Raw genomic sequence first — 24,661 nt, forward strand, 5'->3', positions numbered from 1 at the left:
TTTTTATATTCTGAGCTATTTTACTCTCATAATCTCTTACTTTTCTTTCTAGCTTTTTTGATGGCGTTCTGTTGACCTTTAAAGATTTCCTAATCTTCTAGTTTCCCACTAATCTTTGCCACTTTGTATGCATTTTCTTTCAATTTGGTACCCTCCTATATTTCCTTAGGTATCCATGGCTGATTATCCCTTTTTCTATGGTCCTTCCTCTTCACAGGTATATACTTTTGCTGAGCACTGTGAAAAATTGCTTACAAAGTCCTCCACTGTTCTGCAATTGTCCCACCGTAAAGTCTTTGCTCCCCGTCTACCTTGGCCAACCCCTCCCTCACCCCATTGTAGTCTCCTTTGTTTAAGCACAAGACACTGGTATTGGATTTTACCTTCTCACCCTCCATCTGTATTTTAAGTTCAACCATACTGTGATCGCTCCTTCCGAGAGGATCCCTAACTACAAGATCATGAATTATTTCTGCCTCATTGCGCAGGACCATATCCAGGATAGGTTGCTGTTTCGTAGGTTCCATTACAGACTGTTTGAGGAAACTGTTGCGGATACATTCCATGAACCCCTCTTCAAGGCTGCCTTGACCATCCTGGTTTCGCCAATCAACATGCAGAATAAAATCCCCCAAGACAGCTGCCGTAAAATTTTTACATGCATCAGTTATTTCGTTGCCTTTTGCATGTACGACCATGATATTATTTTGTGGCCTATAGACTATGTCTATCAGTGACCTTTTCTCCTTACTATTTCTAATTTCCACCCAAATGGATTCAATCTTTTTTCTCCATAGAACCTATATCATCTTTCACTACCACCCTAATGTCATCCTTATATATCAGAGCTACACCTTCCTGTCTGTCCTTCCGAATAATTTGAGACCCCTGGATATTTAATTCCCAGTCGTGACCACCCTGCAACTGTGGGCTGGATTCTCCGTTTCAGGGACTATGTCCCCACGCTGTTGTAAAAACTGTGGCTTTTTACGCCAGAAAAACTGGCGTCAAAAGGCCACATATTCACAGCCCTTAGAGGGCTAGCAGGGACCAGTCGTGAACCTCCAGCTGCAGATACAGGCCCCTGCACATCCGGGTCAGAGGCCGTGCATGCGTACGGCGGCGGCCTCCAGCGGCTGCGCTGTGCTCCATTGCAGACTCAGACCGTGGAGCTCGACCTCGTAACTAGTGCCTCCGGTCGGCATGCCCGACCCAGACCGCCCGCTTGAAAATAGCCGGTCCTGTATGAGGCATCCTGCCCTCCGATTGGCCTGCCCCCAATCATGGCGGCCGCGGACTGAGTCTGCAATGGTATTCCAGCAATGGCCACAGGTAGGGTATACGTGGCGTGGCATAATTCCAGGTACGCCACTTTTCGGGGCCGGAGAATCGAGGAACTGGCACTGGTCCTGATTCCATGCGTGGAAATGGATTCTTCGCCCCGGCACCGGATGCAATTTTGGCGCGGGGTGTGGAGAATCCAGCCCCATGTCTCTGTAAGGAGACACACTCAATCGCACTGATTTGTGCCATCAACGAACCTTGTTTCGAATGCTATGAGCATTCAAGTAATGTGCCCTTATGCTAGTTTTTTTTTACCTTCTTTTAGAATCCCTCCATTAATAACTTTTCCTGAATTCTTCTTCCCTTTAACTTTTTTCATAATTTTCCCGTTAGTTGAATCCTCCTCCCCGCATGCCACTATTCCCCCACAACCATTATTCTTCCTGTAGTTTCACCCATCCCTTGAAATGAAGTGAAAAACGCTTATTGTCACAAGTAGGTTTCACATGAAGTTACTGTGAAAAGCCCCTAGTCGCCACATTCTGGCGCCTGCTCGGGGAGGTTGGTATGGGAATTGACCCCCCCCTCCTACTTGCTAGTTTAAAGACCTTGTGGCTATCTTATTTATCCATTAGCTGGAACACTGGTCCCAGGTCGGTGGTGAAGATCATTCCAACGGTACAGATCCCTCCTGTTCCAATACTGATGCTAATGCCTCATGAAAAGGAACCCCTCTTTCCTGCACCACACCTTTAGCCATGTATTTCCTTCCACAATGTTCTCATCCCTATGCTAATTCACACATAGTAATCCTGAGATTATAATCTTTGAGGAAATGTCCTTTAATTTTGTTCCAAGTGCCTGATAATCCCCCAACAGATCCTCTTTCCTATTCTTGCCTATGTTGTTTGTCCCAACCTGGACCATACAACTGGATCCTCCCACTTCAATATCCTTTCAAGCCAGACAGAGATGTCCCTAATCCTGGCACCGACAGGCAACATACCATGTGTGACTCTCAATCCTGCTTTCAAAGGATGCTATCAATCCCCCTAATTATGGAATCCCCTACAAATTGGCCAGGCTAAATTGCAAATTGCCCTCAGTGTTAGGTGGGGTTACTGGGTTATGGGGATGTGGTGGAGGTGTGGGCTTGGGTAGGGTGCTCATTCCAAGAGCCAGTGCAGACTCGATGGGCCGAATCGCCTCCTTCTGCACTGTAAATTCTATTAAATCTATGAAACTACCACATCTTTTTGCTCCCCTGTCTTGAATGGCCTCCTGTACTACGGTGCAATGGCCGGCTGGCTCATCCTCCCAACAGCCCTTTTCCTCATCCACACAGGGAGCAGGTACCTCATACCTGTTGGACAAAGTCAAGAGCTGAGGCTCCTCCATTCCTGAATTCAGGATCCCTTTACCTGCCTCACTTCCAGTCATCACACCCTGCTTTCCCTAACCACTGCCCGACTTTGTAGTACTTAATCTCAGGGGTGTAACTGCATTCTGAAACAAAGCGTCCAGGTAACTCTCCCCTCCAGGATGTGCCACAGTTTCAAAAGCTCAGATTCCAGCTCATCAATTCTGAGCCAAAATTCCTCGAGCAACCAACACTTGCTGCTGATGTGGTCACTACAGCTCGCAATGGGATCTGCCAGCTCCGACATCATACAGCTACAGCACATCACCTGCCCAGCCATCTCTCCCTAGTTATCTAATTTATTAATTTTTTTTTCACTGTCCTCCTTCTAATCCTGCAGACTATTCTCCACCCCACCCTGCCCGCCCACCAATCCAGACCATGTGATCTCCAGGGAGAGGCAAAAAAACAGAGTTAAGGACCCAGGGCCAATATGGGAAAATTCTGGCAAAATTCCTCTCCGACCCCTTGTGGCGATCAAAATGGAGACCACTGTGGCCAGGATGATATTTAAAATGAACTCTCGCCTCTCTCCCCACTGTTCAATATGAACTCTTGTCTCTCTCCCCGCTATTCAAAATAAACTCTCTCCTCCCCGCGCTTTTTGAAATGAACTCTCGCCTCTCTCCCCACGCTTTCTGAAATATCTGTTTATATTTAGATGTGGTTACATTGAGTTTAGTAGTGCTGTAAACTAGAATCTAAACATTCTATTTGTAGCAGAAATCAAATTTCAAAAACTTCACCGTATGTTTGGAACAAGTTTGAATATGAAACTTCCAAGTTGCAGCACCTTAGAGCCCCAATGTTCATGTTATGCAGTGTTGGACTAAAAGACACCAGAGACATTAGAACGAGTAAGCAAAAGTTCTTTTAGAATTTAAAGTGCAGAAGGAGGCCATTTGGCCCATCGAGTCTGCACCAGCCCTTGGAAAGTGCACCCTACTTGAGCCCACGCCTCCAGCCTATTCCCGTAAACCCAGTAACCCGATCTAACCTTTTGGACACCAAGGGGCAATTTAGCATGGTCAATCCACCTAGCTTGCACATCTTTGGACTGTGGGAGCCCCCGAAGGAAACCCATGCAGACTTGGGAAGAAAGTGCAAGCTCCACACAGACAGTAGCCCAAGGCCAGAATTGGACACTGGTCCATGAAGCTATGAGGTAGCAGTGCTGACCACTTTGCCAGCCTGCTACCCTAGTTATGCCAGAGATAGGTTTTAAGGAGCATCTTTAAAGTATGCATAGAGGTTTAGAAAGGAATTCTAGAGCTTGGGGGCCCCACTGCTGAATGCGTGGCTGCCAGTGGTGAGGAAAATGGAAATTGGCATTGCACAAGAGGCCAGTACTGGAAAATGCAGAGTTCTCAGAGATTACAGAGATCAGGAGATGCAAGGCCTTTGGAGCGATTTCAACACAAAAGGGACAATTTTAAACTTGAATTGTTGATGAATCGGGAATTAGCGTAGATCATTGAGCACAGGAGTGATGGGAAAATAGGATTTTGTTCAAGTTACAATGTGCATAGCAGAGTTTTGGATGAGCTGAAATTCATGGTTTATCGACTATGTGAGGCCTGCTAGAAAAGCATTGGAACAGTTGAGTCTGGGGTTAGGAAAAGCATGGATAAAGGTTTCATTGGCAGATGGTCGGAGACACGTTAGTAATGAGTGATATTACAGCAAAGGAAGGAGGCCTGATAATGGAGAACCTATGGAGTTGGAAACTCAGGCAAAATAAATGAAAAACGTTTTGGAAAATAAGAAAACAAATATGTATTGAAATTCATGTTTTGGACCATATTTTATTAGACAGATAATGATGAGGCTAACACCCCTGATCATTATTAAAGTGTATATTGGACAGTGACTGCAGAAGTCAAGACGTTGCTGTCTGGGCCGCCTTGCACCACCCGAGGTGGCGCATTGGAGAGATTTGACATTGAACTAAGTGGATTTGCTGCTTGCTTTTGATATGTACCCATTTAACTTGCCAGAGAAAGTTAGGGCACATTTATTCCAGTGTAAGTAAATTTCTGACTGCATAATGAATCTTAATTACTGCCAAAAACCCTCCCTGGCACTGGAAAATGTACCTTTACAAGTGTGTAATATTTTCATATTTTATTTATTGTTGAAATTTGAAAAATAAATTGTGAAACCTTTTACTTACCATCTCTTTTATCTCTTATACGTAATCCCATCTTTCTTTCCCTTCCTTATTTCACTTCCATAACTGAATTTGACAGTGACTTAAATATTCTAATTGTCACTTTCTAGTTCAAGCTCTGCATGGCTCAGCAATGATTCTTCAACCTGATTGGTTAAATTGCTTGCCCTGTACACACAGATGACAAATCCTTTATAGAATGCACTAATCTAAATTGGCTTTTTAATCACCTCAGATTCCAGTGCAAAACTCCACAGAAAGCTTTTGAGAAAGTGTAACAAAAGTGCTGTTGATTCACTGCTGAGAGCAAACTTCTAGCCATTAATGTAGCTGCAGTGGAGCATCTTGGGAGTTGTGAATAGTGAGGGCAATCAGGCATCTGGGATCTGAGTGAATGTGGAGATCAACAGTATATCAACTTAAGTAATGAAATTGAAAGATTGAGAAATAGGAAGGATTGAGAAAGCGGATGAACGAGAATGGGTAAATTGTAGTCAAATCAGTTACAGAAAGAGGAAAATTAGAGGAAAACTAGATTTGATTGAGAGATTTAAGAAAAAAGAAAAGGAAATGTAAGCTTTTTTAAAAAATGTGGCATTTTAAAAATTCTCCAAAGCTATTGATGCCGAGTCCTTTACCATTATCGCGTTGCTGAAATGAGACACCACAGTTAAACTGTTCACCCCTTGTGCCAAAGGGATTGATAGGCAATCATTAACAATTATTCCATTGTTAAAAAGATACTTACAGTATTATTTATTTAATTTCCTCTGGCACGTTTAATAGATAATTAATGTGCAAATTCATCAGTTTTTAAAAGAAAATAACGGACATGCTCGGGGCAAGATGCTGTTTACGTGAAGCAAATGGCAGACTGTCTATATCACCCAGCAGATTCTGAAGATTCACATCTCATGACATCTCTCTGAACTAGCTGACCAACTTGCACATAAAAAGCAGCATATTTATGTTCAGACAGTATTATTTTTTCATTTGATCCTGGTATATTTATTTCTTGTTAAGGGTACAAGTTGCTTCCTTCGATGGGTGAGAAATTTGGATGATGAACTTCATGCACTGATTGCAGGTGAGAGTAATAATCATTTTTCAGCTCTTACTCTCCAACTTGCAGAGGCTTTCTCAGTCCATTTTGTACACAACAGCAAGATAAAGGACTATAACATGATATAGATTGAAAATAGGGATAACAAAAGTCCAAAAAATGCCTTTTTAATCGTGTCCTTTTGAAAAATGAATGCTTTTCAGCTCCACTGTATCTTAATTCTTGCACATGGCAGTTGCAGTCTCACAATTTGAACGTGACTATTCCATGTGTTCCACAATTGTTCTACCTATACTTTGAGACAAATCTTGAACATTATATATATTTGACAGTGGAAAACTGAATGATGCCCTGGTTAATCCCCCATGCATTTGATCTCAGATGGAAACTGCACATGAAATCATTTGCAATCCAATTTGACAAATATTGTCTCTCTACAGGTGGCTTTCAATAAGAAAGTGTACATTTTGTAGTTCAAATATTTTCATAAGCCTACTGTATTATAGAGCTGTATAGAGTGCAACCCAAGATCTTAGTAGGAGCCATGGCTTATTCGTTTAATTTCCATTGCCACTTATAAGAATGGGTGGAATTTTCCATTCTGGAGACTAAATGCAGTGGTGGATGGGAAAGTTCACGTGATTCCTGCTGGGTGGTGGGGCTATCGTGTGCTTTTCACCTCTTTAATTATGCATCTGCGTAGAGCTTGGCACATTTCATTGCGCGGAGAGCGGGAAGTAGCCCGTCCCACCATTAACCTTTAGCAATCGAAGATTCTGCTGCCATATTAAAGGGCAGACAGACAGACATTCAATTTTTCCAGGCCAGGAACTCCATCTTGCTTCTTTGGAGTCATTGTGGCTGAAGCTTGTACTCGAGAAGCTGAGCAATTATATCCTGGAACGACTGCTCTGGCATTGCCTCTCACACATCTGTGGATAACAGCACCGCTGGTGACACACCCATGGTCAGGACCAATGCTCACCATAATTCACCAGCATCCTGACCTTTCAGAGACCTCGCTACGTGGGCCCATGGCCAACCAACACCCCCCCCCCCCCCCCCCCCCCCCACTCACCCCATGCCAATCTACGACTGATCCTCCATCTCATCTGGACGAGAGCCCTTACCAAAGCAGTGTTGCCTGCACCCTCCATCCTCAACCCCTCAGTGGATGTATGAATAAATTGAAGTGATTCATTAAGTGAGCATGCTCTTTACACTTTTCTTCCATCTCAAAGCTAGAAAGCAAGTGCTACATCCTTTACCTGGCCCCCATCTAGACATGGCATCCCTAACCTACACCTATTAGTTAAAGGGCATTCTGGGGGAACAGAGATGGAGTCCTCCCATTCATACATGATTGTGTTTGGAGACATTGCTATTTGACCAGGTTGATGAGAGCCATATGCAAGAAGCCTCACGTGGACACTTTTCCACTTGTCTTCACTATCTCGAAAATCTATTAAGAGACCATTGCTTGGCAGCGTGGAAAGGCTAACCGGATGATCCCTTCTCAGCCATGACCATTCACCCAGGAGGATGGAGGTTTGCAGCCGCGAGTTAGCTGCCCTCTGCAGCCTTGGTGGCATCTCCCTCCCTTCATCCCTGCCTCTGCGATGACAAAAGGCACAGAATGAATGGCAGCTCCACACATTGCTGGGATCTCAATGATTTGAGACCCATGAGTCGAAACAAACCTGTTGCAATGTGGGCTTCACCACTGAAAGAAGAGCACAAGTGAGAATCTTTGACATCCAGTTGCCTCATAATTATAAGGATGTTTGTTAAGTCGGCCACTTGTGCTGAATGCCACCCATTCGATAAAACCCTCCTCCTACTTGTGGATTCACATGTGCAGAGCAGCTGTAATGCAAAGGATGTGGCATGTAACTTTTCAGACAAGCTCCACCACCATCTATACTCTTCCTGTCTGTCACCAACTTCCACCCATCACCATAGACCCACCCAATATCACCATTCCTCTCACCCTTGAACCTCCCCCAGTTATCCTGAACCCCTATGACGGTCCACCTTCACAAACTATTCCTCTTGTCGAAGCTGGCACCCTTACCACTCTCACGCTCAGCCTAACCATGCCACTTCCTATCTGAGCCACCTGTCCTGTACACACCTTGACCAATGACACCTTCACTTCCCAGGCTTTTACTCTGAACCTGCCACCCTACCGCATCCCACTCTCCCCTGATTGTGACTATTCCCCCCTACTCAGGACTCCACTGTCTATATCACTGAATCCACCCTCCGAGACATTCCCCCCCTCCCCCCTCCCCAATTTTCTCGACATAACCCTCCACACAACACCTCCCACCCCCCGCCTGCTTTCTGCGGACATCGCCCTGACTCTCCTACCAAGCCTTTATACAGCCTGTCATAAATGGACTCGAAGCATTTATCTTAAAGTTAGGCGAAAGCAGTGCCTGTGTACTTCAAGATGAATTGAAGCGAGCAGGCACATGCCACTTATATACAGCTGGGAGACAGACTGTTCTAATAATCTGCTGGTGGGACACTTAATTTGGTGCCAGAACATAATCCCAACGAGTTGACCTTTTAATGAGCATTCAAGAGATGCAAATTAATGCAAATATATTTCCTGACATAGAGGCTGGGAAACTCGAGCTGCCATCAAAGTCACAGAATCACCGAGAGAATTGAGAGAACAAAATTCCAAACTAATTTCCAGCCGGCGGGAAACTGACTTTGCCCATCACGCCAAATTTAATGCCCCCACCTGCCATGATTCCGACTGCTGGCAGGAGTGGAAAATTTCACCCAATGTGCCAATCACATTCTTAATATTTTTATGCAGGTTTCTTAGCAGGAATGTCAATGATGTTTTACAAAAGCACAACCATCTCCATGTACCTGGCTTCTAAACTCGTTGAGGTAAAAACAAAAGTTTTTTAATACATATATATATTGCAGTTTGGATGTTCCTCCATGTAGACCACAGTATTTTGTTAGCTATTTTTAGAAAATGTGGGGATCACACGTTTGTCTCTTATTAAATGGTGTTAGGTTTTGGCTCGCGTGTCACTCTGGAATGGTCAGCATAGAAAGAGAGGGAAAGGTTTGAAAGCCCTGCTGTTTCCTCTAGTTTTTCCAGGCAGGCACTCAGGAAAATGTTTATTCTAGCCTTTGCACCTGGCCCCTTTAGACTGTGGATCTGAGGGAGATGGGAACAAAGCCAGGGAAGCCCAAAAGATTAGTGGTACATTTCTTCCCCCCACAGATTTCCAATGGATGAACATGAACAGAAAAAAGGAGCTAATGTGAACCACGCAACCTCTTGTGAATGCAGTTTGATCATGGCTGATCTTTGACCTCAAATCCACTTTCCTGCCTCCTTCGCATTTCCCTTGAGAGACCAAAAATCTCTATCTTTGTCAATCTCAGCCTTAAATGTATTCAATGGTAGTGTATTCACAACACTCTGAAGTAGAGAATATGAGAAATCCACACCCCTTTGAGTCTAAATTATGAATCTCTTGTCCTGAGACTGCGTCTCCCCTACCCCCGTGTTCTAGACAGGTGAAACAACCTCTGTGTCTACCCTGTCAAGTACCTTCAGAATCCTGCATATTTCAATTATATCACTTATTCTTCCAAACTCCAGAAGGCCCAATTTATTCAGCTTCTCATACCAGGGGACAATTGTGTGAACTTTAACTGCACTGCTTTCAATGCAAGTATATCCTTCCTTAAATATCTAGACCAAAAATGAGCACAGTTCTCTAGGCGTGGTCTCACCAAAGGCCTGTATTATTGGAGCAAGACTTCCTTATTCTCGTACTTCAATCCCCTTGCAATAAAGACCAATGTGAACTTTACCTTTGTAATTGCTGGCTGTACTTCCATGCTAACTTTCTTTTCCTTGCACATATGCACCCAAGTCTCTCTGAACATCAACATTTACAAGTTGCAAATCTTTTGAAAAAATCTACTTTCCTATTATTACGAAAGTCAGTAACTTCACACTTTCCACCATTATACTCCATCTGTCACCTTGTTGTCCAGTCATTTAACCAGTCTATATCTCTTTGCAGCCTCTTTGTATCCTTCTCTCAGCTTACATTTCCACCTAGCTTTGTATCTTCTGCAAATTTAAATATATTATTTTCTCTTTGTCAAAGCCATTAATAAAGAGTGGAAATAGTTGAGGCGCCAACACTGATACTGGTAGAATTCCAATGGTCACAGCTTGTTGTCTTGAAAATGTTCTGTTTATGCCTACTCTTTGCTTCCTGCCCATTAACCAAACCTCCATCCATGATAATATGTTACCCTCAACTCCATGAGCCCATTTCTTGTGCATTAACCTTTTGTGTCCCATCTTATTGATGCCTTAGAAATCCAAGTATATTGCATCTACTGGTTTCCCTTTACCTACCCCACTGGTTACATCTTCAAAAACCTCTGATAAATTTGTCAAACATATTTCTCTTTCATAAAACCATGTTGATTTTGTCTGATCGTACTGTGCATTTTTGCCCAATATTAGATCTAAAATAGTTTGATCCCTATTTGGCTCTTCTGGCCGATTATAGAGGCCCGAGATCTAGGTCGCCATTCAGTTAAATACTCTGGTTGGGTTCCTGAAGCTGGAGGACCATGAGAAGGATATTCAGCTCCGAGAGATCAGCAACCCCATCCATCAGAGGTGGGAAGAGTTGATATATGGAGAGTGAGGGCCTAAAGATGGAGGTGCCCTCTAAATACTTTCTGAAAAGCTGTAAGTAAAATTAGTCCCAGGCACCAGACTGCTACTATGGAGTAATCTCTTGTTATGGGCCAGGATTTGGAGAACACCAAAGTATATCATGGAGTTCACCTGACCTACAACTGTTTATAGATTTTGGTTATGAGGAGCACAAGATTTTGGTTATCAGGTGTTATACAACAGAGGCCTTAAGCACTTTAAATCAAAAACAAAGTTTATTCTACAAATTCAGTTGACATTTTATAAACACACACAGTAAGCATTTCTATCAACTACAAACATACATTCCCCCACACAGCTACAGTATTCTATATTTAACCCTTAATAACTTCCCTTTTACTGATTCACTCAAGTAACAACATCCATAAATCAGACAATCCCTTTTTCCACAAAACAGTAGGTTTGAATTCTTTACAGAAAACAGTTATCACTTTTAAATTATCAAGTAATCTAGACACTTTTTAACATAGAGAGAGATACCAAAATAAACCTTCTTTGGCTGTATTCAGCTCCCCACTGTCTAAACCATAAGTAAAACACAGAACCACAAACAGCTCCCAGCTCAAAACAAAAGTAAAAGCCAGAACAACAGCCCAGCTCCACCCACACAATGACATTACTGAAGCTATTTGATAAACACACATTTCTTAAAGGGACATTCCCATGACACTCTTCACGGGACAGCAGCCACAACTTGCTGCAACAACAGTCATCTCATGATTGTGGGCACAGGGGAAATTATGGAGAATTGTGATTAAAAATGGTACATGGAACATTTTGGCCTCGAGCGGAGGCCTGCATGCCTCAATTGGCATTGCCAGAGTCACCTTAATAGGCCGTTGATCCCTAATTTGCTACCTTCCACTTTTGGGCACATTCCCTCCTAACTGGCAAGTTCTAAGTGGTTTCGAGGTGGGAACCCGCCAGCAAATGCCAAGGAATTTGTGGGTCCATGTCTCTGGACCCTCCTCTATAACCATTTAAAACTATGTCCCAACATTTCAAGCATGTGACATTTTCTCAGATCTGAAACATAAGTACTGTGTCTCTCGGCACAGAAACTGCCAGATTTGCTGAGTGTTTCCAGCATTTTCTTTTAAAAAAAACAACAATGCTGAGTGATGAAGAGTGAAATTTGGACGGGTGACCATCAGCATGATTGATGAGCTAGATTTTGATAAGGTGTTTGGAGCAGAAAACAAAGCAGGCAGAGGAGTGTCGCAAGGAAGTTGTACCGAGTAGCTGAAGCTATGCCATATATGTGGGGAGAAGAAGTAGAAGAGGTGAATAGAAGGCCTGAACCTGGAAACCTGTGATATAGAATCATAGGAAAGTGTAGGTGGAACAAAAACATGGCTGGATTTGTAGATGAGTATCGATATTTCCCATTCAGTGTATTGGAAGACAAGCAGATCAACAAGGATGTGGATGGTGGCCAAGTAAGGCATAGTGCAAGAAAAGATACAGTTGGTTAAGTTGTAGTTCATGGAAACTGAGATTAGGAGGCTAGAACAGAGGACATTGGATAAATTGAGTTTAGAGGTAACAAAAGCACAGATCAGGGTGTTTTGGTGATGGGAAGAATATTGGGCAGAAATGGGCAAAATTGTAGAGGTGGAAAGTAACCAGTTTGTATGATAGATAGGATTTGAAAAAGTGGACTGAGATTTTGTATACCCTGATTCCGCTGAGGTAAATGGCCAGGGAAAGGTTAAAGGTTTGTAGCAAAAGCATTTATGATAAATGCTGGCAATAATGGGTTATCACTTGGGGAATATTTTGACTCACTCATGACTTTATTGTCAGACATGGAGCGTGACAGACCAGAGATGGTGAAGAGGTTAATATCATCAGTATAATTTAGAAACCGATTCTTTATTTGAATGATAACCAAATGAAACACTTGCAGCGAAGAAAATGAGGTAGTGAAAGTTGTAGCGAAGGGAACCACAGAGGTGATTGTATGAATGAAAGATACATGTTTGATGTATTGGAATGGGTGGGAGTGGAACCACACAAGGATACATCTGTGAAGTTGGTCACTGGAAGGGATTATCTCAGTTACAGGGGATGTTTTGGACAGGGTTGTGAAAGTGAAGTTGAGGGAGAGTTAATGACACATCTTAGGGTAGAAAGGGAGGCAAGAGCTGGGTAGATCATTGAAGAAGACAGATAGATCAAATGGAAACCATTTTGGGGACAGCGGGTGGTGATGATAATTTTGAGAGGGAGAGGTATGGGGATGAATTTTTCTGGTCCAACAGAGGCAGGTTAGCAGGCAGGACTGGGAAAATAGTTGGAATATGGCACATCGGGTTGCTCATTTTCACCGCTGAGCAATCTTGCCAGAGCTAAGTTCAACATGGCTGAGGCCACCTACAGCTTTGAGAAGCCAGTTAGGTCCATTAGTGGCTCAATCGTGGGAAAAGTGATGACTCTGCTGGGATCTTCTCTATTTGCAGACAGAACATCTGTTGAGACTGGAACCTGGAATTTGACTGGAAGTAGCTTCCCCCTGGCAGATCAGGAGGTCTATTGATGGCTTCTCTTGATAACCTTAGCCCAGACCTGCTGTGATGCAGCAGTCACAGCTGGAATCACAAACCACCCTATGGTGGGTTTGCCCTTCACAGTAATGGTCTGAAAGCTGTGCCATGTGTCAGTTTTAATTTCATGCAATGCTGTAGAGAACACCTTTTTAATGTGCCCTCGCAGAGTTCTGCTTGCCTCAGCGGCACTCATCCCTCGTGGTGGGACTGCCGCCAGCATTACACTAAGCCAGGGGTGGGCAAACTTTTCCATGCAAGGGCCACATTCAGAAATTCACAATTTTAAAGGGCCGCATAGTATATTAAGTAAAATAATTACTTCACCCGGTTATGATTCTGGGCGCCTCATATAGAACATAGAACAGTACAGCACAGAACAGGCCCTTCGGCCCTCGACGTTGTGCCGAGCAATGATCACCCTACTCAAGTCAACGTATCCACCCTATACCAGTAAGTAACCCAACAGCCCCCCCCCATTAACCTTAAAAAAAATAATTAAAAATAAAAAAAATAATAAAATATTTTTAAAAAATATATATATTTTTTTTTTTTAATGACTTGGTGGGCCGCATAATGACTTTTGGCGGGCCGCATATGGCCCGCGGGCCATAGTTTGCCCACCCCTGCACTAAGCCTTCTGATTGGGCCTTTTGCTTCTCTAGTCTGCCCATCATCATTAATTGGACGGGGCTCCCAGAAGCAACTTCTTAATTTGCTATCTCTGGGAAGATCGTGAGCATCATTCAACCATTGCCATGTTCAGGTTCCTGACCCATAATTGACTCCTTCATTGGGATTGCAACTCAACTGGAAAAATCCAATCTATGTGCCTGAGTAATGGGGGCCATTAATAATTTTGTGTAAGGAGTTTTGTGGGAAGGTACTGGAAGGAAAACAAGCTGCGAAAAGAATAAGTGAAAATGTTGGAACTTTTTGGTATGTATATCGTGGTAGCAAATTTCAGCAAAGGAGAGATTGTTGCCGCTATGGCCAAGGTTACCGTCAGGGTCAATAAATTATTTACAATGCAATTGTGGATAAAAAGAGCCTTGCTCTCCTCTTGCCTTTGCACAATTATCCCGAGAGACCCTCAAAAATCTGTCCTCATAGAATTTACAGTGCAGAAGGAGGTCATTCGGCCCATCAAGTCTGCACTGGCTCTTTGAAAGAGCACCCTACCCAAGCCCACACCCCCACCCTATCCCCATAACCCAGTAACCCCACTCAGCACTAAGGGCAATTTTAGACACTAAGGGCAATTTATCATGGCCAATCCACCTAACCTGCACATCTTTGGACTGGGGTGGAAACCGGAGCACCCGGAGGAAACCCACGCACACACGGAGAGAATGTGCAGACTCCGCACAGACAGTGACCCAGCCGGGAATCGAACCTGGGACCCTGGAGCTGTGAAGCAATTATGCTAACCACTATGCTACCGTGCTGTCCTGGACCCCCTTTTGCTACTTTTGTCACCAGGCACTATAATCAATGGACTTGGGGTAAGGTTTCACATGTATACTGACCACACCTAGCCGTACCACTCTGCCACTTCTCTCAACCCCTCCACTGAATATGTGTTCTACGATTGTTTGTCTTCTCGCCACTTGCAGGAAAGTTCTCATTATCTTTGGGTTAAACATTGCAAAGACGGAAGCCATCGTCTTCAGTTTCCACCATAAATTCTAAACCCTGACCACTGATTCTAATTCCTTTCACAGTCACCGTCTCAGTTGAGCCAGGCTTTTCATATTTCAGCCCTGAGCAGAGCTTACAAATCCCATGTCCTCTGCATCAGAACACCCGCCCAATTGTGCACCTATAGCATTACCACTCTCCATCACTCCTTCAGTTATCTGTGGCTGGTTTAGCACACTCGGCTAAATCGCTGGCTTATAAAGCAGACCAAGCACGGTTCGATTCCCGTACCAGCCTCCCCGGACAGGCGGCGGAATGTGGCGACTAGGGGCTTTTCACAGTAACTTCATTGAAGCCTACTCGTGACAATAAGCGATTTTCATTTCATTATACTCTTGTCCGTTATTTTGTCACCTCCTGACTCAGCTATACCAATGTTCTCCTGAATTGCCTGCCATCCTTCACCATCTGATGTTGGGGACCAAGTGTAATGTGTCAAAGTTCACAGATGACACTAAGGTGAGTGGTGGAGCCAAGTGTGCAGAGGACACTGAAAGTCTGCAAAGGGATATAGATAGTTTAAGTGAGTGGGCAAGGGATGGCAAATGGAGTTCAATGTCGATAAATGCGAGGTCATCCATTTTGGTAGGAATAACTCAAAATGGACTATTATTTAAATTGTAAAAAATTGCAGCATGCTGCTGTGCAGAGGGACCTGGGTGCCCATGTGCAGGAATTACAAAAGGTTGGTTTGCAGGTGCAGCAAGTAATTAAGAAGGAAATGGAATTTTTCCTTCATTGCGAGAGGGATGGAGTTGAAAAGCAGGGAGGTTGTGTTGCAGCTGTATAGGGTGCTGGTGAGGCCACACCTGTAGTACTGTGTACAGTTTTGGTCTCCTTACTTGAGAAAGGAGGTACTGGCACTGGAGGGTGTGCAGAGGAGATTGACTAGGTTGATTCCAGAGTGGAGAGGATTAGGTCATGAAGAAAGACGAAGTAGACTGGGACTCTATTGGAATTTAGAAGAATGAGAAGGGATCTTATAGAAACATGAAATTATGGAGGGAATAGATAAGATAGAAGCAGAAGGTTGTTTCCACTAGAATGAGGGGGCAGAGCCTCAAAATAAGGGGGAGCATTGAATTGAGGAGGAACATCTTCACCCAAAGAGCCATGAATCTGTGGAATTCCCTGTCCGGTGAAGCAGTTGAGGCTACCCAGTTAAATGTATTTAAGGCAAAGATAGATAGAGTTTTGAACAGTAAATGAGTAAAAGGTTACAGTGAGTGAGTGGATAAGTGGAGCTGAGTCCACAAAAAGATCAGCCATGATCTTATTGAATGGTGGAGCAGGGTCGAGGGGCCAAATGGCCTACTCCTGTTCATAGTTCTTTATGTTCTTATCTATAAACTTCAGTTTATCTTGAACTCTGCTGCTTATATCCTATCCACCAACAAGTTCCATTCAATTATCCCCTTCCTCTTGGTGACCAACATCTTCAGTTTGGAATTCTCTCCTTTGCACTTAAATCCCAATCATAACCTTCATCTGAGGCAAATCTTTTTCAGCCTTACAACCTCACCAAACTCGATGTTTCTCAGATTCTGGGAATCGTGCCTTCCCGTTGCCTCAATCATCATGGCCATGCCTCCAGCTGTGTTGATCGCTGGTCTGGAAATGTCTCTCTAATCCCTTCTGGCTTTTGCCCTCTTTTAAGGCCCATTGCAAATATGTCCGTTGTCATGTCAGTATGTCATACGTCCTATATTTTCATGTGTGGAATGATCTGCCTGGACTCCACACAAAACAGTACTTTTCACTGCACCTCGGTATGCACAATAATAAATCTAAATCCAAAAATCATCTCTTTGAACATGCCTTTGGTCACTCCTATTACATCCTTTGGCTTGGTGATTAATTTGTCTCATTATGCCTCTGTGATGCATTTGGGAAGTTTTGTTACACTAAAATTTCTGTGAAACTTAATTTGTAAGGTAACGCCTGCAATGTTCTATTTAATCAATGTATTTAAATTCAGCATCACTTCCTTGCCTTCGTATTCACTGGCCCCTTGCATAAAACTCAGATTCTCATTTGCTTTTTTGATGGTTTTGTTCGCTAGCACTTTATTTATCAGACATTTCTTTTCAGAATATTACAATTTACAATATATTTCTTGATGCTGTTTATTTTCACAAATGCATCAGGCCCTCGGAAAAATTCAATTTTTGTTTTAACATTCAGGCTCAAAGTTTTTTTTATCCCAGGTAAAGAAAAATACTTCTGTTTTACCTCTAAATTGCTTAATATATTTTAATGATTCAAATAAAGCTGATCTTTGTGAAACAAAATGCTGCTTACAAACGAATAGCAATAAACTTGAGGCTTTCCTTTAACCATTCATTTTCCCTGGTTATAAATAGGTTTGCAAACCACCGCACTTTGGAGTAGGGCATAAGTACAAGTTGTGGTTGAAAGAAAGACATCTCTGCAATTTTTTTAATTCCCATTTTTCTAATAATATTGATCACAGGAAAGATGAAGGAAAATAAATCAAAATACTAAAAATATGAGAAAAAAAAATTAAAAATGTTGGAGGTGACACATCAGGTGCAGTGAACATATGAAAGAGGAAACAATGAGATTTAGGAGCCTTTACATAAAATATACTAAAGTTAGACTGCAAATGGCCCCTCAAAAAAACTATATTTAATCAAACTATGATAATAAATTTAAAATATTTAGATCTTAAATATGTTCATAGGTCCACACATTTTCTCCTGGTCTTTTGCTGCTTTGAGAGCTGGTTTCCTATTTTTACCGCTTGCTACTATTGATCAACTGCACTGCGAAAATAAGCCTGGGTGATGGTCCTTCATTACTGAACATTGCGAGTCTGCTGCTGCCTCGATCTCCTTCTCAGACTCTGTGTCTTTGGAGAAGAAGGCTAAGAAAAGATCTGATAGAGATGCTCAAAATCTTGAAGGGGCTGGACAGAGCAGACAGGGAGAAACTGTCCCTGCTCGTAAAAGGATCAAGAACAAGAGGGCACGGGTTTAAAGTGATTTGCAAAATGAGCAAATGTGATGTGAGAAATAAAAGATCTGCACAACGCATGGTTTGGGTCTGGATGCAGTGCCTGGAAGTGTGGTGGAGGCAGATTCAATCGAGGCATTCAAAGGGGCACTGGATGATTACTTGAGTTAACACAATATTCATGGGGATAGGGAAAAGGCAGGGGAATGGCACTAAGCCAAGATGCATGTTTGGAGAACCGGTGCAGAGACCATAAGACATAGGTGCAGAATTAGGCCACTCGGCCCATCGAGACTGCTCCGCCATCAATCATGGCTGATATTTTCTCATCCCCATTCTCCTGCCTTCTCCCCATAACCCCTGATCCCCTTATTAATCAAGAACCTATCTATTTCTGTCTTAAAGAACCTCACGTTAACCTTAGGAGAATCGTGAACAAGGACTCACAAGTCCCTTTGTGCTTCTGATTTCCTAAGCATTTCCCCATTTAGAAAATAGTCTATGCCTAAATTCCTCCTTCGAAAGTGCATAACCTCACACCTTTCCATATTGTATTTCATTTGCCACTTCATTGCCCACTCTCCTAGCTTGTCCAAATCCTTCTGCAGCCCCCTTCTTGCTTCCTCAATACTACCTGTCCCTCTACAGATCTTTGTATCATCTGAAAACTTAGCAACAGTGCCTTCAGTTCCTTCTCCCAGATTATTAATATATAATGTGAAATCATGTGGTCTCAGCACAGACCCCTAAGGCACACCACAAGTCATCAGCTGCCATCCTGAAAAAGACCCCTTTATCCCCAGTTTCTGCCTTCTGCCAGTCAGCCAGTCCTCTATCCATGCCAGGATCGTACCCCTCAGCACCATGGGCTCTTAACTTATTTAACAGTCTCCTATGTGGCACCTTGTCAAAAGCCTTCTAGAAATCTAAATAAATCATGTCCACTGGTTCTCCTTTGTCTAACTTCCTTGTTACCTCCTCAAAGAGACATGACCTCCCTTTGACAAAGCCGTGCTGACTCAGTCCTATTTTACCATGCACTTCAAAGTACTTTACGATCTCATCTTTAATAACAGACTCTAAAATCTTACCAATGTCTGAAGTCAGGCTAACCGGCCTATAATTTCCTGTATTTTGCCTCCCTTCTTAAACAGCGGTGTTACATTAGCCACTTTCCAGTCTTCTGGGACCCTTCCTGCCTCCAGTGATTCCTGAAAGATCATCACAAATGCCTCCACAATTTCGTTAGCTATCTCTTTTAGGACCCTGTGGTGTAGATCATCCGGTCCAAGTGACTTATCCACCTTCAGACCTTTTAGTTTTCCCCAAACTTTCTCCTTAGTGATGGCCACTGCACTCACCTCTGCCCCCTGTTTCTCCTGGAGCTCTGGCATCCCACTGGTGTCTTCCAGCATGAAGACTGATGCAAAGTTACTATTCAGTTCATCTGCCATTTCTTTGTTTCCTATTATTACTTCTCCAGCCATGTTCTCCAGTGGTCCAATGTCTATTTTTGCCTCTCCCTTACCTTTTATATATTGAAAGAAACTCTTCCTATCTTCTTTTATATTACGAGCTAACTTGCACTCATATTTCATCTTCTCTCCCCTTATTGCTTTTTTAGTTGTCCTCTGCTGACTTTTAAATGATTCCCAATCCTCTGGCTTCCCTCTAATCCTTGCCACTTTGTATGCTTTTTCCTTTGCTTTTATGCTGTCCTTGACGTCCCTCGTCAACCATGGATGCCTTGTCCTGCCCTTAGCAAGTTTCCTCCTCCTTGGGATGATTTCTGCTGTGATCCCGAACAACTCCCAAAAACCCCTGCCATTGCTGTTCCACTGTCTTCCCTGCTAGTCTCCTTTTCCAATCAACTCTGGCCAGCTCCTCCCTCATGTCTTTGTAGTTACCCTTATTTAATTGTAATACCGTTACATCTGACTCCAGCTTCTCCCTCTCAAACTGCAGGGTAAATGCTATCATATTGTGGTCACTGCTCTCTAAGGATTCCTTCACCCTAAGATCCCTAATCAAGTCTGCTTCATTACACATCACCAACTCCAGAATTGCATGTTCCCTAGTGGGCTCTACCACAAGCTGCTCCAAAAACCCACCTCTTAAACATTCCACAAATTACTTTTCTTGGGATCCACTACCAACCTGATTTTCCCAGTCCACGTGCGTATTGAAGTCGTCCATGATTATTGTGATGTTGCCTTTTTCACATGCTTTCTCGATCTCCTGATTTATTTTCTGCCCCACATCCTGACCACTGCTCGGGGGCCTGTGCATAACTCCTATCAGAGTCTTTTTACAATTGCGATTCCTGAACTCTACTCACAGAGATTCTATGCCTTCTGATTCTATATCGCTCCTTCCTATCGATTTAATTTCATTCCTTACTAACGATGCAGCACCGCCCCATTTGCCCATCTGCCTGCCCTTTCGATAGGACACATATCCTTGTATATTTAGATCCCAGCCCTGATCCCCTTGCAGCCACATCTCTATGATGCCCACACCGTCGTACCGGCCAATTTCAATGTGCGCAACAAGCTCATTTACCTTGTTCCGTATACTGCGCGCATTAAGGTACAATACCCTCAATCCTGCATTGACCCACTCCCCTTTCACACTTGTCACCTTTTTTGCTCTGCCTGAGGGTGATGTTCTATTATTTTTGTTCTCTATTTCCCCTTCAGTTATGACACCTTCTAAGCTAACGCTTTGGTTCCCACCCCCCCTGCCACATTAGTTTAAATCCTCCCGAGTGACACTCGCAAACCTCCCAGCCAGGATCATAGATCATAGAATTTACAGTGCAGAAGGAGGCCATTTGGCCCATCGAGTCTGCACCGGCTCTTGGAAAGAGCACCCTACCCAAGTTCAACACCTCCAACCTATCCCAATAACCCAGGAACCCCACCCAACACTAAGGGCAATTTTGGACACTTAAGGCAATTTATCATGGCCAATCCACCTAACCTGCACATCTTTGGACTGTGGGAGGAAACCGGAGGAAACCCATGCACACACGGGGAGGATGTGCAGACTCCGCACAGACAGTGACCCAAGCCGGAATCGAACCTGGGACCCTGGAGCTGTGAAGCCATTGTGCTATCCACAATGCTACCGTGCTGCCCTTATATGAGTGCGCCCAACGTGGGGCTCGAACCTACGACCCTGGGATTAGGAGTCCCATGCTCTACCGACTGAGCTCGCCGGGCTGGTGCTTGGTGTTTGGTGCTGGATATTGGTGCCCCTCTAGTTTAGATGCAACCCGTCCTTCTTGTACAAGTCGCACCTGCCCCGGAAGAGATCCCAATGGTCCAGAAACCTGAAACCCTCCCTCCTACACCACTGGTTTAGCCACGTGTTTAGCTGCACTATCCTCCTATTTCTAGCCTCACTGGCACGTAGCACAGGGAGTAATCCTGAGATTGCAACCCTAGAGGTCCTGCTTCTTAGCTTGCTGCCCAACTCCCTGAACTCCTTTTACAGGACCTCATCACTGTTCCTGCCTATGGCGTTAGTATCTATGTGTATACGACCTCTGGCTGTTCACCCTCCCCCTTCAGGGTGCCCTGTGTTCGTTCAGAGATATCCTTGACCCTGGCACCAGGGAAGCAACACACCATCCTGGAGTCTCTTTCACTTCCACAGAAGCGCCTATCTGTGCCCCTTGCTATAGAATCTCCTATAAGTATCGCTCTCCTGCACTTTGCACTCCCCTGCTGTGCAACAGACCAGTTGTGGTGCCTCTGTTCTGGCTGCTGTTGTTTTCCACTGATAGTCTATCCCCTTCAACAGTATCCAAAATGGTATACCTGTTAGAGAGGGGGACAGCCACAGAGGATTCCTGCACTGACTGCCTGCCCTTTCTCGCGGTCACCCATCTGTCTGCTTGCACCTTGGGTGTGACCACATCTCTATAACTGCTATCTATGACGCTTTCTGCCACCTGCATGTTCCCAAGTGCATCCAACTGCTGCTGCAACCGAATCATGTGGTCTGTGAGGAGCTGCCATTGGTTACACTTCCTGCAGATGTAGTCGACCGGAACGCTGGAAGCGTCACAGATCTGCCACATCACACAGTTGGAGCACTGCACCCCGCTGAGTGACATTTAAGCATGAGTTAATTAATTTAAAATAAACACTTGAATTATTGTTAGATTGAGTTACAATTAACTCTATGGCCCTACGCTAGATTTTTATTGTAAAAATAAATGCTAAATACCAATCTCTTCCTTGAGGTTTAGATACTCAACTATCTAGTTAATCAATTAGATTTAATTACTTTCCTCCCACAATTTGAAAGGTCTTTACATCACTTACCTGCCCGGGTAAGATGTTAATCTCCAGATTAACAGTTACAAAGCCAGAAGAAGAAAACAAAATGATGGGCACAGTGACCTGCATGAGATTGTGAGCAGGAACTGTCCGTCTGCTCAGTTCTGGGGTTTTTTGGGGAATTTGCTGGGTCTACCAGCATGGTACTAACTTTATAGGCCTCAGGTCCCCAAGAACCTCCTTCAACAGCTTGGTCAACTTCTGGTGAATGCAGTTGCATTAGAAAATGAACAATCAAATTAGAAAGGAATACTAAGATAAGTCGAAACATACTGTTACGACCCCCTGGGCCAGTACGCGGTCAATTCCAGCCCCACTTACCTAGAATCGCAACACAGCTGAAATTAATAAATAATTCTTAGAAAAACTCCCAGAGTCTTTGGCCCTTAGCTGTCCAATAACCACAGTCACCAGGTTTGTAAATTTAAACACAATTACATTTATTAATAACGATAACTATAATTAAATATGCAGCAAATACAGCAGCTTTACAGTAGCTTTTCTGGAGAAAAACAAGAGAAAAAGAGAGAAGGTCCTTTCCTCTGAGTGTCCAGGACTCCAACTGTCTTTTACCTGGTCTCTGAAAATCATACCACTCAGGCGGGACCCAATCACTGCCTGGTACTGAGCAGAATACGGCTTTTGGCCAAGTCACTGGACTCCAGCCAACTAATCGAACCGAGTCCCACCAATCGGTCAGGTGCTGAAAAGTCTGAGTTCTACTGTCTGTAAGCTTTTTAAAACAAAATTCCAATTAAAATGTTTTTCAATTAAGGGGCAATTTAGCTTGGCCAATCCACCTACCCTGCACATCTTTTTGGGTTGTGGGGTGAGACCCAAGCAGACACTGGGAGAATGTGCAAACCTGACACGGAGAGTGAGCCGGGGCTGGGGCCGCGATCAAACCCAGGTCCTCGGCTTTGTGACGCAGCAGTGCTAACCACTGCATCACCATGCTGCCCTTGCTGTCCGAAAGCTAGCAGAGTGCTCTCTTTTGGTGGTTTGTACATAAGTGGTTTGTGATGAGTTTTAAAAATATGGAAGATATTGGATTGTTTTTATAGTTGTTAGGATGCTGCAAATTCCAGTATTATAATTAAAATGATGGTGGTCATATTACTTCTGTAAATAATTTGAATTTGTTTTTTGCTGGCAGACCATGTATTTCAAAGGCATTGAAGCAGGAAAATGTCCTTACATTGCACATGCAGACACCATCATCTATGCGATTTCCACAGCCGTATGTTTTCAAGCTGTAAGTACCAAATGGTGTGACAGATTTCTTCAGAAACTCCATCTCAGTGCCTTTTAAATATTTGTGCAAATGCTCTAAAACCATAGATAAAAGTATATTTCAGAGGCTGATTCTAGAAATCTGCTTTCTGAGCATTTGCTCAATTACAGTAATTGTTTATGATTCGGTTTGTACAGACAGGAGGGAGGTTAATTGAAGCAGCACTAATTTCTCCTCTCACCACTCGTCCGCAAAAGAAAGGTGTTTTGATTTGTTTCCCTTTTTATAAGCAGTGGCGTATTTTGCAAAAGCTCGGTTTTGGTGCAGTCCAATTTTCTATTAATAATCTCGCAGCAAACTCGATATAGTTCCCTAGTGATTGATATCCTCTAGCTGGCAACTGTCTGAGACTAAATCAGACTTTTAGCAACCTTTGTGTCGTATTTGATGCTGCGGAGAGCTTCCAACCATATATAGTGTCTTCAATAAAACTGCCTATTTTTGCCTTGTAATATTGCTTGACTTCGACCCTGCCTCTTCTCATCAGCTGCTGAAATGCTCATTAATGCAAAAACAAAGGCTGCAGATGCTGAAAATCTGAAATGAAAGCAGAAAATGCTGGCAATACTCAGGTCAAACAGCATATATGGAGAGAAACAATGTTCATGTTTCAGGTCATGATGACCCTTCACCAGAATCCCAAGTTCTTTGTTCCCTCTAGACTTGACTATTCCAATTCACACCTGACTGGTCTCCGTCATTCCATTCTTTATAAACTTGAGCTCATCCAAAACTCTGCTACATATATCCTAACTCACACCAAGTCCCATTTACCTATCACCCCTCTGCTCACTGGTGTATTTTGGTTCTTTCATATTTCTCCGTTGCCTCTCCCCTCTCTATCTCTCTAATCTCCTTCAACCCACACCATGTGAGCTTTCTGCATTGAGCTAATTCTGTCAGCATGAGTATTGCTCATTTTAATCACTCCACTAGTGGTGATCATGCCTTCAAATGTCTCTGACTGGAGCCCTGCAATTCCCTGCCTACATCTCTCTCCCTTGCTACCTTGCTTTCTTCCTTGAAGATACAGTAATTCCTCACTTGACATTGTAGTTGTGTTCCTGAAAAGTGCAACTTTTAGTTGAACAATGTTAAGCAAATCAAGTTTTCC

General features: G+C 43.5%; 1 protein-coding gene and 1 non-coding gene across 6 annotated transcripts in view; one reads left to right on the forward strand and one right to left on the reverse strand.

The window, feature by feature from the left end:
• tmem135 (transmembrane protein 135) overlaps nt 1–24,661 on the forward strand; it is a 517,411-nt gene that overhangs the window by 482,870 nt on the left and 9,880 nt on the right. For all 5 annotated transcript variants that reach the window (XM_038819168.1, XM_038819171.1, XM_038819169.1 and 2 more), the window contains 3 exons: nt 5,898–5,961; nt 8,771–8,847; nt 23,410–23,508. In XM_038819168.1, the coding sequence (XP_038675096.1) occupies nt 5,898–5,961; nt 8,771–8,847; nt 23,410–23,508 (240 nt within the window). The remainder of the gene's footprint in view (nt 1–5,897; nt 5,962–8,770; nt 8,848–23,409; nt 23,509–24,661) is intronic.
• Nucleotides 21,056–21,128, reverse strand: trnar-ccu. The gene has a single exon. It is a non-coding gene; the product is annotated as a tRNA-Arg (tRNA).

This window comes from Scyliorhinus canicula, chromosome 14 (assembly GCF_902713615.1).
Source record: "Scyliorhinus canicula chromosome 14, sScyCan1.1, whole genome shotgun sequence".
Lineage (NCBI taxonomy): Eukaryota > Metazoa > Chordata > Chondrichthyes > Carcharhiniformes > Scyliorhinidae > Scyliorhinus > Scyliorhinus canicula.